The sequence below is a fragment of the Onychomys torridus genome, chromosome 18, assembly GCF_903995425.1.
Source record: "Onychomys torridus chromosome 18, mOncTor1.1, whole genome shotgun sequence".
NCBI lineage: Eukaryota > Metazoa > Chordata > Mammalia > Rodentia > Cricetidae > Onychomys > Onychomys torridus.
The window spans coordinates 44,104,297-44,121,170 of NC_050460.1; the positions used below are offsets into that span (position 1 = coordinate 44,104,297).

Consider the following 16,874-nt stretch of genomic DNA (forward strand, 5'->3'; position numbering starts at 1 on the left):
TCGTCACTATGTGCCCAGTGCCTACAACAGAGCCTGACACACAGCCGGCATTTAGGAAACACTGGCTGTTGACAAATCAGGTGTCACGGTGAGCTTGACTCAGGCCCCACCGCAGTGGGGAACTGGGGGCCACGGGCTATGACTAACTCAGTCAGGTGTTGAGTGAAGGGCAAACCCCCTCAGAGAGGAGTGAGCAACCCAGGTCACCAAGGCACATCCTCTGAGTGACCAGCTTTGGTTGCTTACCCCACTAGTCCTAGCCCCTTAGGTATTATGAAGGCCCTAGTAAGAGACCCTAGATTAAGGCTGGAGGTGGGTGGGTGGAATACTTTCTGCAGTCTTGGTTAGGCCATGGACCCCAGGCCTTCTGTGCTGAGGGGCCCTTCTGCTGTCTTGGCTGGTAGCCAGGGCCTCCTGGAATGCCCTGTGCAGTCAGGGCTGAAACACCACCAGCCTGATGCGTTGCAGCTATTAAAATGCCGGTGTCAGTATCAAAGGGAAGATGCCAAGCAGCCACTCGCTTCCCCCAGAGAACACAGTTCCAACCCAGCTTGGGCTTAGGGGCCGCTCACTCCCTGTGTCCTGGCTTGGGGCTCTTAAAGGGATCGGGCATCTACCCAACCCCGACCTCTGTCATGGGTCCAGGCAGTGGTAGAGGGCAGCGAGGCCAGAGGCCCTGGGTCACCGTCACTCCGGGGTCTTCCCTCAAGAAGAGGCTTCAAAATGAGACATTGTCTCCTGACAACCATGCAGGTGCTGAGACAGAGCAGCCAAACAGGAAGCATCGGGGATAGTCACTAGCAGTTGAGGGTGACACACACTCCATGGGGTTGGGCTGTAGCTCAATGGTATGAAGTGTTTGCCTGGCATGCGTGAGGTTGTGGCTTACATTCCCTGCACCAGAGAGAAAAAGCCAGGGGTAGTGGGGGCATGTCTGTAATCCCAGCACACGGTAGAAGCAGGAGGATCATGGCAACTTGGAGGCCAGCCTGGGCTGCATAGTGAGACAGTCCCCACAAGGCGCCACCAAAACAACAAAACAAAATGGGTGGGGATACAGCTGTTAGCAGAGTGCTTACTTGCTAGGCACGGACAAAGCCCCAAGTTAAATCACCAGTAGCCCACAAACTGGGTACAGTGGTCCATGCTTCTCATCCAAACACTTAGGAGGTCAAGAAAATAGGATCAGAAGTCATTCTCAGCTACACATTAAGTTTGAAACTAACCCAAGCTACATGAAACCGTCTCAAAAGTATTTTAGGCCAAGCTTGGTCTCACACGCCTTTAATTCTAGCATTCAGGTGGCAGAGGCAAACTGGTCTCTGCGATTTCAAAGCTAACCTGGTCCACATAGCAAGTTCCAGGTCATCCCTATCTCAAAAAAATTTTTTTTTCCTTTAATGGCCCACACTAAGTACTCTACACTACCCATAGTGATAAGTGTTTAGGGGGAAAAAAGTCACATAGTAATTAATTTAATAAATGTTCATATGACTCCTTCCTGCCCTTGGGACTACCTGGAGCTGTCACAGACTCTGGTGAATCATTTACTCTCCGTGAGGCTTTGCGGTATGAATAGGAGCTTGAGATGACTCGGTAGGGCCAAGCTTGTGGGTCCCATCGCAACTTCCCCACTAACAGTTCTTACCCAACAGATAAAACATCTACGCTCCAATGCCCCCAGCCATAAAGTAGGGGTGGCTTTAGTTGTCTGCTGGACCAACCGGATGGCTGAAATGCTGGAGGGATGAAGCACCAAGAAGAGACGCTGGCCTTGAGGTAAGTCTAGTTACTACTGCTCGACTGGTGTGGTGTGGACCACCTCTGTCCTGAGCTGATTTTGGGTCTGCCTCTCCTACCCACCACGGAGGCGCTGGTGTGCCCATGACACCTGTGGATACCAACCCGGTGAGAACCGACTGTCCTGTCCTTCCTATATTCCCGCCTGCCTGCGGCACTACTGTTAAATCTGGGGGTCAGGAGCTGCCAGAGGTGAACACTGGCTGTGGACACGATCCAGTCAGGCATCTTCCTGGTCTGCCCTTGGGACCCGCTCCCTATGGCTTTGGGCTCGGTCTGGGCAGAACCCACAGTAGGTGGCAGAGGCTCAAACCAGCACCCAAGGCTAGCTGTGTGGCCCAAACCCAGAGCAGCACAGGGAGTGGAGTGGCAGGGGGTGGGGGTGGAGGGTGGGGGGGCACAGATGAGATCTGGGAAAGGGACAGGCCCGTGTGTGGCTGTGTGTAATCAAAGCGGAGGAAACTCAGACACCCACCCACACCCACTCAACCCAACTCAGACTCGTCCAAACCACTCCAGGGCTGCCGGCCACAAGGAGGCCAAGGGATTGCCCTCCTCCCTCCAGCCTTTGTGTGAGAACCTGGCGTCTGATCACAGACTCCCGGGGCTGGGAAGCTGGGGCCCAAGGGTCTACGGGTGCCCTGTGCAGCCTTTTCTAATGGCTGCGTGAGAACCACAAAAAAACCCACGACCTTAATTCCAAAGCTCAGGCAAAGGAGGTGCCTATACCTGTGTGTGAGCTTTCCAGACCTCATATGGGGAAGTCCTTCCTTCTAGCTACCCCAAGGTCTGCCTGCTGCCTCTGGGGAGTGCCTTGGCATGGGGTACGGCACCTCAGGGACCTGAGGAGATAAAGGCCACGGAGGGGACAGTTCTAGGGAAAGAGTCTTGGGTAGGGGGAGCTGAGGCTGCTTTCTACCCTTTTTCCTTCCTTCCCTGCCCTGGATGGGAGTGGAGTGCTCGGTAGAGCGGCTGGAACCAAGCAGGCCCTGGGAGCCTGTAAGGAGTGACAGGGGACAGTCCACAACCCCGTTGTTAGCATGGCTGAAGCTGGGAGGAGTGAGTGATCACAGACCACAGTCATGGCCACAGACTGCCCTGACTCATCACAGAGGGTGACAGGTGAGCTGAGGTAGACAACCAGGTGAGAGGCCAGTGCTGAGGAAGACCGGAAGCCAGCACAGTGGCATGCTTCTCAGAAACCGGGCAAACTTCATGTCTGGGCATTCATTCAGCATCCGCCACAACCCATTTCATGAGCAAGAAATTGAGGCACAGAAGGGTTAAGAGTGCCAGACTTGACCCAGGAAGCCTGGCTTGGAGCCCATGCCCTTCATAGATGGAGATAAAAATATCTATTAGCTAAATACCAGCTAAATCAAAACACATTAACTCCATGTGTGTGATTGTGTGTGTGTGTGTGTGTGTGTGTGTGTGTATATATATATGTGTGTGTGATTGTGTGTGTGTGTGTTTGTATGTAAGTGTACATATGTGTGTATGTATATATGTATATGTGTATTTATATTTATATATGTATGTATAAGTGTGTGTATATGTGCATGTGTGTGTATGTATGTGTATTATGTGTATCTGTCTGTATGTGTGTGTATTATAGATGTGTGTGTAGGTATGAGTGTATATGTGTATGTATGTTTGTGTATGAGTATGTATGTAGGCATGGGTGCATGTGTATGTGTTTTTGTGGGCACAGGTGCATGTGTGTGTGTGTATGTGTGTGTGTAGGCACAGGTGCATGTGCGTATGTGTGTGTGTGTGTGTGTGTGTGTGTGTGTGTGTGTGTGTGTGTATGCAGGCACGGATGCATATGTGTGTGATGTTAACACAGGTGTCTTCCTTGGTTGCCTTCTAACTTATCTTTTGAGGCAGGGTCTCTCGTTGACTTGGGCTTACTGACTTGGCCAGGCTGGCCAGGCAGAGCACTCTAGGATCTGCCTATTTCCACTCACCCAGCACTAGCACTAAAGACACATGCTATCATGTCTGGCTTTGAAAGACAAAACAAACAAACAAACAAAAACCATGGATTTTTGAGGATCCATGCTTTCTTGGCAAGCACTTCACTGCCTGAGCCAAATCCCTGACTCCTAAACTTTAAAGTCTAGAAAGATCCCTCATAGGGGGTGATTTCTCATGATTATGGAGGTGCAGCTCAAGGCACAGAGAGGTCTATCAACTTGCTTCAGGTCACACAGCCTAGCTGGACTTGAACCCAGGAGTCTGGATCCACAGTCTGGGCAGCACGCCACAAGTGAGGATAGATGAGTCACCTCTGGGCTGAGAGCAATGGGAGAGAAGAGTTTCAATCCTGACGCGATCGGTGGGATCATGAGGCCACTTTGGCTGCTGTGTCGAGTAATCGGGTGAGGTAGGAAGCAAGCCAAGACAGTATAGTGATGGGGGAAGAAGGGAGACAGACAGGTCTGTGGGAGGCTGGAGCCCAGGTGACCACAGATGATGTGTAAGAGAGGTCAGACCCCTCCTCCTTTGATTCAGACACATAACTTTAGGGGCTTTCCATTCATGCTGGAAATCAGTGGGGGCAGGTGGGGGATGAGCCTAGAACTCTGTCAAGACGAAGAACACATTAAAAGTGAGATTTGACCAACCCCGAAATAGCCATGAGTGGTCATGATATAAAGTAATGAGCTCCCCGTCACAGGGGCATGTAAGTTTGAGGACCTAGGCTGGTATTCCTGACATAGCCCATGGCTTCTTTCCTTTGCCCTTCGAGGCTTAGGGACAGGGTGGGTTAGAGGCAACAGGACCACTCTTGGGCCTCCTAGGTAGCCATTCCTTCTGCAGGGCCCGGGAATCTCCTCACTGGTCCAGAGGGCAGGGGAAGAGAGGTCCCAGTGAGTGCCTGCTCAGCTTGTTCTCTCCAGCATCCTTGTCTCAGGTGTCTGCCCCTGGCCCACCCTACACGCCGCTCTATCAGAGCCTGACTCTGTGTAGACGGCCTGGGAGATCACGCTGGGTGAAACTGACGTCTGTGATTGGATTCTATGGGTGCCGGGGGCCCGGGACAGCAGCTGGGGCCTCCCTGAGACAGCTTATAGACCAGCTAAAAATGAGGCTGCCTGGGGAGGCTGGCTGGCAGGGAGAGTCTGAGAAAGGAGAGCAGGAAGGAGAGGGAAGACAAGAGATGAGGTGGAAGGGTAGACAAGGCCGCCTCCCCCAAAGGTCAATGAAGCTGGGGTTGGGTCAGGAAAGGAAGGGGCTAGAGAGGCCCATCCGGAGTGGACTCCAGCCATGTGGGGTTTCCCAGAACCCCACAATAGCCTCCAGAGGAGAGACAGGAGTCCAGTGTTCCTGGCAGGCTGGGCCCGCCTCTCCCAGACAGTTCCACCCCTTTGTGCCCAGCTGAAGGGCCAGGGGAGCCCGGCTGCCAGCAACTCCCTCCTGAGTGTCCTCAGGGCCATAGAGGGTTGGCAGGTCTGTCCACAGAGTGACACAGCGCCTTCGCCACATGGGAGGCAGGGAGTGTGGCATGGGGTCTGCTGGGAGTCCAGATGACATCCAGAAGAGGTAGGGACCCTAGCCTGACTAGGGTCCTCCCCAGCCCTGGGCCTCAGTTTCCTCTGAGGGAACCTGTTTAATGCCCTCACTGGCTGAGAAAACACCAGCTGCTCAGGGTGGGCAGATGTCAGCCAAAGGGAGCAGAAGGGGCTGGGAGTGGGGGCCTAGTTCCATCATCTCTCTCTCTCTCTCTCTCTCTCTCTCTCTCTCTCTCTCTCTCTCTCTCTCTCACACACACACACACACACACACACACACACACACACACACACACAGAGTGAGAGAGAGAGAGAGACAGACAGATAGACAGATGAACCAGAACTGTTCCCATCAGATGAGCCCAGACTGACGACGAGGCAGTTCCTGGTGTAAACAATAAGAACTCAGCACTGCTGAGGCCAGGCCAGGATGAGGACTCCCCTTGGGTTTTTCCTTACCAAGACTAGATGAAATAAACAGCACCCACGGTGCCATTCTTTCTATGGGCAGTAACCCACGCCTGGCACCAAGCCAATTCAGTTAAGCGTCACCTTTGTAGCGGCCCAACCGAACCCAACCCTTCCCTAGTCTTGGCCTTCATGCAGGCAAGTCCATGCTAGTGGCCATGCTGCCTAGGTTTAAAGCTTCCACTACTACTAACTAGCTATGTGACCTTGGGAAAGTCACTTAACCTCTCTGGGTTCCAACTTCGTTCTGTCAAAAGGAATAGTGGAAACAGAAAGCACACATAGGATTATCGCACAGCTTTAGTGAGTCTGTAGGTGCAAAGCTCTGGACAGTGAGTGCTGGGTCCACAGTGAGACCCCGATAAACGTGGCTATGAATAAATATTGAGGATGAGTGCCTGCCTGTGACGAGTGGGATGGCAGTGGTTCCTGTCACCATACCTGGATGACTTCATCTGATCAACCATCACCTCCGTGCAGAGGACACTGCCATTTGCATTATTCTAATCAGGCTCCTGAGTTTCACCCAACTGTGGCAGAGATGGGTGTGACATCAGATGCTGTGGGCTTGCCCACCTGTGTGCAGCTCACACGCATGCGCACAAAACCTTGCCAAGCAGCCTCGGAAGGCAGAGACGGAGCACTGGACCTTGGGGGTGGGGGCCAAAGAGGAAGATGCCCAGCTGCTTGGTCCAGGCAGAACTGATCATGTAGAGCCACCCCTACCCTCCAGCCAGGGCCAGGCATGCTGCCAGAACATGTACCCTCTGTTGGCTGCTGTGACATTCTGAGAGCAAATGCTGAGCCCACAGCTGGGGCTGGAAGCGTGAGAGGCTCAGCTGGCTGGGACACCTTTCCTAGCCTCCAACAAGATCGTGCATCAGAGGCTGGGGAGAGAGAGCTCAGTTGTAAAGTGTTATGAAGCATGGGGACCTGAGTTCAATTCCTAGAACCCATGTTAAAAAACGGAAACACATGCTGGGCATGGTGTGTGCGTGTGTGTGTGTGTGTGTGTGTGTGTGTGTGTGTGTGTGTGTGTGTGTATGTGTGTGTGTGTGTGTGTGCACATGCACACGTTTGTAATCCTAATGCTGGAGAGGCAGAGGCAAGAAGACCCCTGGGGATCACTGGCCAGTCAGCCTAGCTTACTTGGCAAGTTCTAAGCTAGTAAGAGATCCTGTTACATTCACAACATGCATGCACGTGCACACACACACACACACACACACACACACACACACACACACACAGACGAGTGGTCCTCTTGTCTCCACACACTTGTTTATCTGCAAGCATGTGTACATCCACATGTGATCTTCATACAGATGATTGGTAAAATCTGCCTACCACCTGCAAAGTACCAGTCGACACTCAGTAACAAACCTAGAGACTTGTGAGCCCCTACCCCTGTTACCAGGTTATGTATGGACAAATGGAGAGACAGGACATTTAAAGGCTATCCAGAGGACAACATCTGGCCCATGTGGCTAAGTCACAGATGGCCAGTAGACTTTTCCTTGTGTATTGGCTCCGATGGGCTGGCAGGATAGCCTGGAGCCCTGGATGGAGAAGGATTGACCTGGCTCAGGGATAGAGCATTTATTGAGTGTTTAGAAGTGTCTGCCACCACTGGGCAGGGAAGCCAGTGGTGTGTGCTACGTCTGCATTTCCTTTCTCTGAGCTAGATGTCATTTCAGGCATGTCCAGGAAGTGCCACAGGCAAGTCAGAGCAGGGAGGGAGTTCTCATGGCTTCAGAAATCTCTCCAGAGGACACTGAGAAGAGTCAAGAAGGATTTGGAGTAAGGGGGAAAGACAACTTTCTGGGAGTGACTAAACTGTGAAACTGGTTTCTGGCTGATCGAACTCTGTTTTGATACTTTCACTTCCCACCACTGTCCTGCAAGGGTTGGCTACCCAGTGAGTGCCTTCATCTTGCTTGGACCTACCTTGGCAAGCCTCCACAGAAGCCTAGAGACTGTGACAACTCTCTCTCTCACTTAATCTAGTCTACATAAACTTGGTCTTTTTAAAAAAAATAATAATAACAAAAAAGCTTCAAGTCATGAAACAGCTCCCTTCACTTTGAATGTCAACTCTTGCTAGCTCTCTGGAGTTTCCTGGAACACTGCTGCAAGACTCCAAGGCCAAGCTAAGCTTGATGGGAAAGTAATCTGTAATTGATGGGTCATGTCTGCTGAGGACCCTGAAATGGGAGCTCGGCACACATGCGTCATGTATTGACCACCAATGAGCTAGTAGCTAACTAGAGACTAGAAAGGATGCCATGGAGGAGACATGCCTCCCATCAGGATCATACTCTGGTCCTTTGATACTAGCGTGAGGAGCATCTTTGGATTCTCCTGTCTTCCCATCCCAGAGCGAGAGCCCCAGACTTCACTCCCTGCATAAAAGGAGGCAGCAATTTGGGTTGGACTCAGTGGCATGCTGGGCTTTGTTTGAAGGTGCCTGGACCTAGGGTCTGTCTATGTTCTGAGGCTCAGGCAGCTGTCATGGGCCCAGGATGCTGCTGCACAGACAAGCTACCCTGTTACACAGCCTGCTCCTTTCAGAACCCACCTCAGACCACAGCCCAGCAGTTCAGTCTCTTTACCCCTGCTTTGATCTCTCAACAGCCCAATAAAAGTTCCCTGTACACATACCCCATAGACTTGAGACATTCTCATAAACTGGTCTTTTAGGGGTGTGGGGGTCTGCCTGCACTATCTTGGCCCGGAAGTTTCTATAACTTCCTTTCCCAGGGATTCCCCAAGGTGGAAGGAATGAGTCACAGAGAGTGGGAGGGAGGTTTAACGACATTGGTCTCCTTATCCGTAAAGTGGGGTAGATTAGTGCCAGCCAATGGGGAATAGGGAGGATGGATGGAAGGCGCCATCCTCACCATATGTATGGCCTTGGTGCACCCTATGAGCCACTCCAGGGGACAATGACAGCAAGGGTACTGGGGACAGCATTGTAACTGGGGTGGGAGTCTGTCTGGCCTCCCTTAGAGTCCACAGGACTCCAAGACCCGCCCCCTCTAATCCTGGGCCTCCAAAATGAATTTGGCTGCTTTTAATCTCAATCCTCCCCCTCCCCTACCCCCTTCCTCCCTCTCCCCCCACCTCCTGCTCAGTCCTAGCCTAGGTGTCATCTGATTTTCTCCATTTGGGACATTCCAGTTTCTTTCTTCACAGCAAGGAAATCAACCAGCAGGCAGCTGGAGTGCTCATTAAGGGTCCCAGACCATAGAGAGGCGCTGAGTCAAACCACATTCTCAGTACCCCCAGGTTGGTCTTTGTCCAATGATGACCCATCCACCAGCGTCTGGGTTTCTAGGAGCTGCCCTTGCTTGCCTCTTCAGAACCAAGTGTCCTTCCCTACTGGGTCCCTTTGCTTGGCCTGCCCTCCCAGCTCCCTCTTTCTCAGCCCCCGGTAGACTTGATCTCTGTCCTCTGCACACTCCGCTTGGTGTCTTTCTGGATTTCAGGGAAACAGCAAACCATTTGCATGAGGCCTTTCTGAAGTCCCTCATTCCTCCTTCAAGGAGGGGCTCAGGCTCACCTGCCCCAGGAATTGCTACCCCAGGACCCCGGGGCCTTCCCTCCACATCATCGCCCCCTGCTGGTGGGGCTGCTTCATGCATTTTGGTGTCTGTTACCTCCTGAAGGTCTCACAGCAGTACCTGGATGGTGTTGGAGCCTGGATCTGGCAGAGAAGAAACCTAACTGCAGGGGTTGGTGTGGCTCACTATAGTCACATAGCAGCGGGAATTTAAATTTAGTCCCTAAACCCTCTGGCTCCCTGTGCCACCCACCATAAAGGCAGGGGCTCACTTCGCAACCATGTCACAAAACTGGAAACAAAACTACCTGTCCTCCCTTCTCACCCAGGTCGTGCCTCACCCATTCCTTATTTTTTTAATTAAAATTTATTTATCATCGTGTGTGGATGCACACGCACACACACACAAGTGTGTATGCATGTGCATGCCTGTGGAGCCAGAATATAACTCTGGAGTTGAACTTACTCAGCAAATGCTCAGGGTTACTCAGCAAACGCTCTTACCCATTGAACCATCCTGTCAGTGCTCACCCTTTCCTCTGCTCCTTATGTCTGTACTCCCAAAAGAGACAAAGGAGGCATCCTTTTCTAGTGGCACTGGGGACGCTCTGGCAGGCCCCACGGTTGCCCATAGTAACGATTACTCTTATCAACTTGATTGAATGAAGAAATGTCCAGGAGATGAGCAAAGCACACCCTGGGTGTGTCTGTGAGGGCGATCCCAGAGAGGATGACATAGGGCAGAAGAGCCTGGGTGAGGATACACGGAAAGAACTGTTTTGTCCCCTCCCACCAGAGGGACTGAAAGCTCCGAAACCGTGAGCGGACGTTAAGCCCTCCCCCGCTTCTGCTGTTCTGGGCAGGTTATTTTTGTCACAGCACCGAGAATCACGGCTGACACAGACTGCTCAGGGCTTCCCCATATGGACTTCTTTCGAGACTGTCACCGTATCCCCTGCCTGCCCAGCCAGTCGCCGGCTCCTGTGTCTGCCAAGCCCTTTCCGTGAGACGAGAGAGGGCTTGCGGAACTCCAGTTCAATGTTTATTTAATTCCAATAGAACACATCGCATATGTTAGTGATTACTGGATGACACCATGTGGCCTTTGGGTATCCCTCCAGCAGGCCCCAGACTGCAGGCCTCCTATTTGCCAGGGTCCCGTGACAGGACAGCTCCCTCCAAAACCCACTGCCTCCAGAAGTCACCACCCACCCCTGCAGCCACACCAGTCCGAGCCATGGTCCCCAGCAGCCCCCTGTCACTTCCCATTGGAGGGACGGACGGAAGTACCTCCTGTTCAACCATGGCAGTTCTCCATTTCCCCTTTACTCATCTAGTAATCTCTAAGGTCTTTCTGGACCTGAGTTGTCCATCTCATCCAGCCATACCTTCAGCCACGTCACTCTCCCTGGTCCTCACGGTTTAGGTCCTCATTCACAGCCCCAAAGCAGTTCCCCGCCCCCCACTGCCACCCCGCATGCCTCAGAACCTGTTCCCTGCAGGGTGTCTTAGCACAAAGCCTCATGCTTTTACCCCCTTGTGCCATGCAAACTCCTACTCACTCTTTAAATCTGGCCCTAAAAATCACTTCCTCAGGAAGCCGGCTTTGGAACCACCACCATCACATTCATGTAACACATTTCCTGGCCTCTTTCCCTCCGTGACGTTTCCCACACGATACAGTGCCTACTCATTTTCTTTCTGCGTCCCACTCAAGTTCAGGAAGGTTGAAGTGTTCCTAGGGCAGTTCCCCCATCCCTGACACACCCCCCACCCCCCCCCCCCCCCCCCGGTCAGCTAGCTAGCTCTCGGTAAACAGCAGCAGGACACAGTGGCAAGAGGAACTGGTGCAGGGTAAGGAGGCTTAGCTCTAATACTGGATGCCACCATGTGGGCCTGAGCAACCTACTGCCCTTCTCCAGACCTCAGTTTTCCCCCTCTGTAAAATGGGGGGTCACTTCAGATCATCCTTGGGGTGCTTCTCAGTTCTAGAGGTTGAGGTCTTGAAGTCATGAGCTAACGGAGCTACTTCTTGGAGCAGGGGACTCCCCGTGAAAGACAACTGTTATCTGGGCAGGTCCTGGGCACCGGAGCCCTGGCACAGGAAGGGCTTGGCAAGGGCTGGGTGCACATGGGAAGGTTTGCAACCCTCTCCACAGTCCAGCCAGTACCCTCCCCACTCAGCCAACCGGCACTTGCCGTAGGCCTAGGGGATTGTGGGTGGCCTGACTGAGCCTTCTTAGTTCTGGCCAGTCATGGCAATGAGCTGTAGCAGAAGGCATGGGGCACCACTCACACAGCAGGGACTTGTCGTGGGGCCACCCTCTATGCTGTGGCCTGCAACTTCCCCCATGGGGTCACCCAGACAACTCTGAAAGAGGCACCCCAAAGAAACCCAACTACAGGAGACCCAAGCCTGTTAGACCTGACTAATGCTTGCCATCATTCTGTAAACTCAGAGAGGGTACAGTATTTGTTCCAGGTTGCACAGCATCCAAATAGATCTCTTAGGGCTGCTGGCTTTTAGCACCCTGTCGGTTTCTATCCCACACCCCCTCTTGCTGTGTGAGAGATACCCCTCCCCCCCCCCCCCCCACCATTCCAGGCCGGCCTCCTCCAGGACCTTGGGTCCTCCTTGTTCCGATTCTCTTAAGCCACCAGCCCTCTCCATCTTGAGGCGCTCAGCTTTCCCTCCTGATCACCCCACCCCGCCCCTCTAGAGTCTGCTTTTCCCGCCTCTCTAGGGAGGATGCCACTGCCTCCCAGTGCCCTCTCAGGACTGCCCCGGCAAAGAGACAAGACACATTAGTAACTTTTGATCTGCCTGGGGATAGAGCACATTGGAGAGAGGGAGGGAGGGAGGGAGGGAGGGAAGGAAGGAGCGCCGCATCCTTTTCCCACATGAGAGGAGGAAGTTAGGACCCTTCTAGAGGCCACAGCCGGAAGAATCAAAGGTTAACGGGACCCCAAGGAGGATAGGGACAGGCAACTCACACTTGGGCCCTAGGGGCCGGGGCCAGCAATGAGCAATCTACTTTAGAGGCTGTCCCTTTAGGTCCTTAAATGGCTCACTCTCTTGCCCTGTTTCCAAACGTGACCGTAAGAAATCAGGCAGCAACCACCCTCGTGGAATGGAGAAGACCACCAGAGCCCAGCAAGCCTCCCCCTGCCTGCCTATTTCCCACCAGCCCAGGCTGCCTCTGTGCACCTTTTGCGCGCCCTGCCTTCCTCCACCTGACTGTCGCACGCACAGGGCGCCCCCAGAGAAAGACTTTAGGGTCTCCCGGACCTGGGAGGTCCTGGACATGCTGGCCTGGTGCTCTGGATCTCTGGCAGCCCAGCGGCGGTCCCTTCCCTCAGTCCCTGGGCAGACAACCTGGGCGACCGTGCAAGCGAGTGCCCGTCCCCAACGGCTCCCGGGAGTCCCGGGACTGTGCGAGGGGGCGCCGCGGGGAGGGGATAAAAGCCAGCAACAAAGGGCACAAACCTCGTCCAGCAGTTGGTTGACTCGTCCCAAAATAGCTTTCTCCATTTGCTGCTCCCCGCGCTCCGCTTCCAGGCGCAGCACCCGGGCCTGCAGCTCGGAGGTCCGAAAGTGGGCGAGCAGGCTGAGCGCCAGCGAGCACAGCGCCAGAGCCAGCAGTCCGCAGCACCCGGGGCTCGGCAGCCTCGTGCACTGCTCCGCCAGCGCCACTGTCCCCGGCCCAGGCGCGCCCAGCTCCCCAGGGCCGCGAGTGCCGGTGGCTGCCGCTTTGCGGGCGCGCTCCGCCACCATCCCCCTCGCGTCTTAAGAACCAATAAATAAATAAATAGAATAAATAGAAAAACGAGATCCAAGAAGCACAATCCAAACAGTGAGGCAGGGGGAACGGGGGCTAGCGTGGCCGGAGGACGTCCCTTTCCTTTGCTCTCTAAAGAGGACAGAAAATGAGCAGTCGGAGTCGGGGGACAGCCCCAGAGCCACCAGCAGGCGCGATCCGGGTACGCCAAAGTAAGAAAAATGTTATTTCGAAGAATGTTCCAAGTTGAGGGATCTGACCCCGCTCTCCCGCTCTTTCTCTTGTCGCCTCTGCAGAGTCCTGGGGCTGGTGCGACGCTCCGGGTTCTACTAGGTGTCTTGAGTCTCCGGGGCGAGCGGGTGTCAGTCCCCAGGCGAAGGGGCGCGCATGCAGGGCTCCATGGGCAGAGGTGGGTCGTGGCCGCAGTGAGCCGTGCTGGGGCCGATTCCGGCGCCTCTGTAACTTGACACAGCCGGCGCGGCCGCGCGGATCGGATGAGCGCCGGGCGCTACTTCCCAAACTAATCTCCCGCGCCCCTCCCTCGCCCTCCTCCTTCGCCCTCCTCCCGCTCCTCCTCCGCCTCCTGCGGGGCCACGGCTGGGGTTTGTTTATTTATGCAAAGTCGCCCGGGGTGGGGGGCGTGGTGTGTGGGGCCCGCCGACCCCGGTAGCCCCTGTCCTGAGCTCCCGGTGCCCTTTGAAGTGACACTTGGGGGTTATTTATAGGCGGGGAGAGGGTGTGGAGTGGAGCAGGGGACTGCGCTCCTCTTCCTTTGCTTAGATTCACACTCAAGACCCGGGGCGTCTTCCTCAAAGTCATAGGGACCCGACATCACGGCATCCCGCTTTCCCAGAACATCGGGGACCCTCTGGGTACCCAAGACCCAGCATCCCAGTACCCCGCTTTCCCAAGGCCTCGAGGACCCTCCCGGCAATCCACTGAGTCACTTCCAGGGCTCCTGCATGGTTCTGCATGTCCTGAGCTGTGAGATCTGAGACTGCATCAATCTCTCCCTCATCCATCCCCACCCAGGTATTTTTGTAGGTGCGACCGTGATGCCAGCCATAGATTCACTCCGGCGTGGAAAAATCAGCGCTCAGGGGCAGTGGTATTGGCGCCCTTTTCTCTTTCGGGACAGAGACCTAAAGAGTTACAGAACAGAAACTTATCAGGGATCGAGCCCACCATCCAGGTTTACTCTAAAATGACTGACAGGCAAGGTGTCTCCCTTTCTTACCCATGTTGATCTGAGACCCATAGCCTATTAGACTACCTAGGAGTCCAAGCCATCTAAAGGCTGACAATTACTACACACTCACACCCAATCTTCCCCTGTCCCCTCTAGAACTAACCCCATCTGGCCTGCCAGGCTTCCTCTTCTGTAGAAGAGTTCGTGGCCTTTGGGCAGTCTGCATTTGGAATTTTCCTCTTTTCTCCCCCTCTCCGCATAAGTGATTTCTGTCACTGGAGTTCTTATTTCCTGGTGTCTCTTAGACATTCCTGCAAAGGGGTTGGTTGAGCTTTTTGGAGCATGGGGCAGGGGAGGCGAGGCTGGTCCTTGAACTGTGAAATGGATGTGGAAGTGGCAGGGGTGTTGGGCTGGGTGCCCTTTCCTAGTAACAGGGCAAACTTTGCATTTTGCATGTTGAGTGGTGGGACGGAGCTTAATATCTAATACATACATTAGTGTATAGTGCACGTCTACGGATGGGAGCTTGTAAAGCAGTACTCACATTAATTAATGTAAGACTGACTGCTAGGTAGTAAGCCACCATGGAGAACTGGAGGGCTAGGAAGCAATGCAGTGGAAAGGGCTGGTGGTCATAAAGTCCCTGTGGCAGCATTTCCCTGATGTATCTCATTAACAAGCAGGCTTCTGTGCCCCCAGCCCTGTTGAGAGATGTCTCCACCCAGTACAAATGTCTGAGAAGACCTCCATGTTAAGGACCACTAAGGGGCGCTGGAGAGTTTCTCAGCTGAGATGTTCTCTGCAGCGACTTGAGGCTTCTCCATGCCCTGCCCGGGTCAGTCTGAAGGAAGGCTCGAACTGGGTGCTCACTGAGCTGAGGCAGCAAAACTTAAGACATTTGGGGCTGCAGCATTGTTGAGATTGGAATTTCAAGGTTCAGGGTGTCATGGTAGCCTGAGGAAAAAATGTCCAAATCCAACGCTCTGACCCCATACAGTCAGAAAAAAACGACCAAAAAAAAAAAAGCCCTTTTCTGACAATGGGTTTAAAAACCAAGTGTAGTGGCACATGTCTATCATCCCTTGGGAGATAGATGCAGAAGGATGGCAAATTCAAGGTCATTCTGAGCTACAGGGTGAGTCTGAGGGCAGCGTGGGCTACATGAGATTCTGTTCCAAAGAAAAACCAACTAAATAAAATGGGCTTATAATAAAGGATCTAGCTTTTTCTGGAGGACTTTAATAAAGAGATGAAGTGTGTGTGTGTGTGTGTGTGTGTGTGTGTGTGTGTGTGTGTGTATTTTGAGAAAGGGTTTCTCTGTGTAGCCTTGGCTGTCCTGGAACTCACAGAGATCCGCCTGGCTCTGTCTCCCGAGTGCTGGGATTAAAGGTGTGCGCCACCACCCCCAGCCCGAGGAGATGAATTTAATGCACACAGTAGGCACTCAATAAATGGCATCTCATCGGAACTCGTGGCTGCTGGTACCAGCTCATCCGTGCCCGAACTCTTCCAACTGTGAGCCAGTTCTGTTCACGCCAGTTTGAGTTGAGTTACAACGGTGGTGTCCACCCACCTCTGCCTGGGGATCTCTTGGAGGTTAGTGGATAAAGTACCACAGAGGTACAAATTCCCATCGTGCTCCAAGAAGGCCCCACTCATCCAGGAGTGGGAGAGGCCTCTAGGGGGAGTCACTGCTCTGCCTACACTTCACTGTGGTGTGTCTGTGTGTGTGGGTGGGGGGGGTTTAGTTCATATGTCCTTCTGTGGGTTGATTTCCATCCCACACATCCCCCAGCTCACTTGCCCCTTGCTTCTCAACCCGGCTGCCTTCTTGGGGCTTCTGAGAGTTCCCCTCCCTCCCCTCCTCCTGGGAACCTCCTCAGTTCTTTCTGCTTTTTGGCTCCTTAGTTGGATCCATCAATGGCACCCTATGGCTCCTGATGGATGATTGACCTCTCCCCACAATGATCTTGGCCCAGCAGGCCCTGGCCTGAGGCCTGACATCACCTGATTTGGTCCAAGCCCACCCTTCACTCAAACCTGTAGTACCCATGAATCCCTGTAGTACCCATGACTGGCAAAGCCAAGTTAAGTAGGTCCAGAGTGAGAACCCGCCCAACCTCCTGGTCCATGGTCTCTGGCAGCTTTCCAGTTCTGTTCTTGAGTCCTGTGAGAGGTGAGCCTTAGAGGAGAAGGAATGTGGGCCATGTTGGCTTCGTGGAGTCCAGTCACCCAACAAAATGAAACTTTCACCTGGCATGTGGAAGCTACTGTCTGTGGCCTGAATCCTATCCAAACTCCATCTATGCCTGTCCTTTCCTAAGATGGGAGTTCCCAGAGCCAGGCAGGTGGGTCCTTGAGGCTCACCCTAGAAAGGGTGGTGGGCTTTAACAAGAAAGTGAGTGGCAAATGGGTGGGTGGACTTGAGGCCTTGCTCTCCCCTGGTGATTCTTAGCTGGTACCTCTGTGTCTACTCATGGGACAGACTGGTGAGGATGGGAAGGAAAGGACCTCGGAGGGGACAGGAGCCAAAAGTCCACTCATCTACCAAATATGCA

General features: G+C 53.6%; 1 protein-coding gene across 6 annotated transcripts in view; it reads right to left on the reverse strand.

Moving 5' to 3' along the window:
- The window catches only part of Col13a1 (collagen type XIII alpha 1 chain), a 140,821-nt gene extending 127,634 nt beyond the window's left edge, over nucleotides 1–13,187 (reverse strand). For all 6 annotated transcript variants that reach the window (XM_036168376.1, XM_036168375.1, XM_036168373.1 and 3 more), the window contains exon 1: nucleotides 12,836–13,187. In XM_036168376.1, the coding sequence (XP_036024269.1) occupies nucleotides 12,836–13,123 (288 nt within the window). In that variant the 5' untranslated portion in view covers nucleotides 13,124–13,187. The remainder of the gene's footprint in view (nucleotides 1–12,835) is intronic.
- Nucleotides 13,188–16,874: the final 3,687 nt, after the last annotated feature.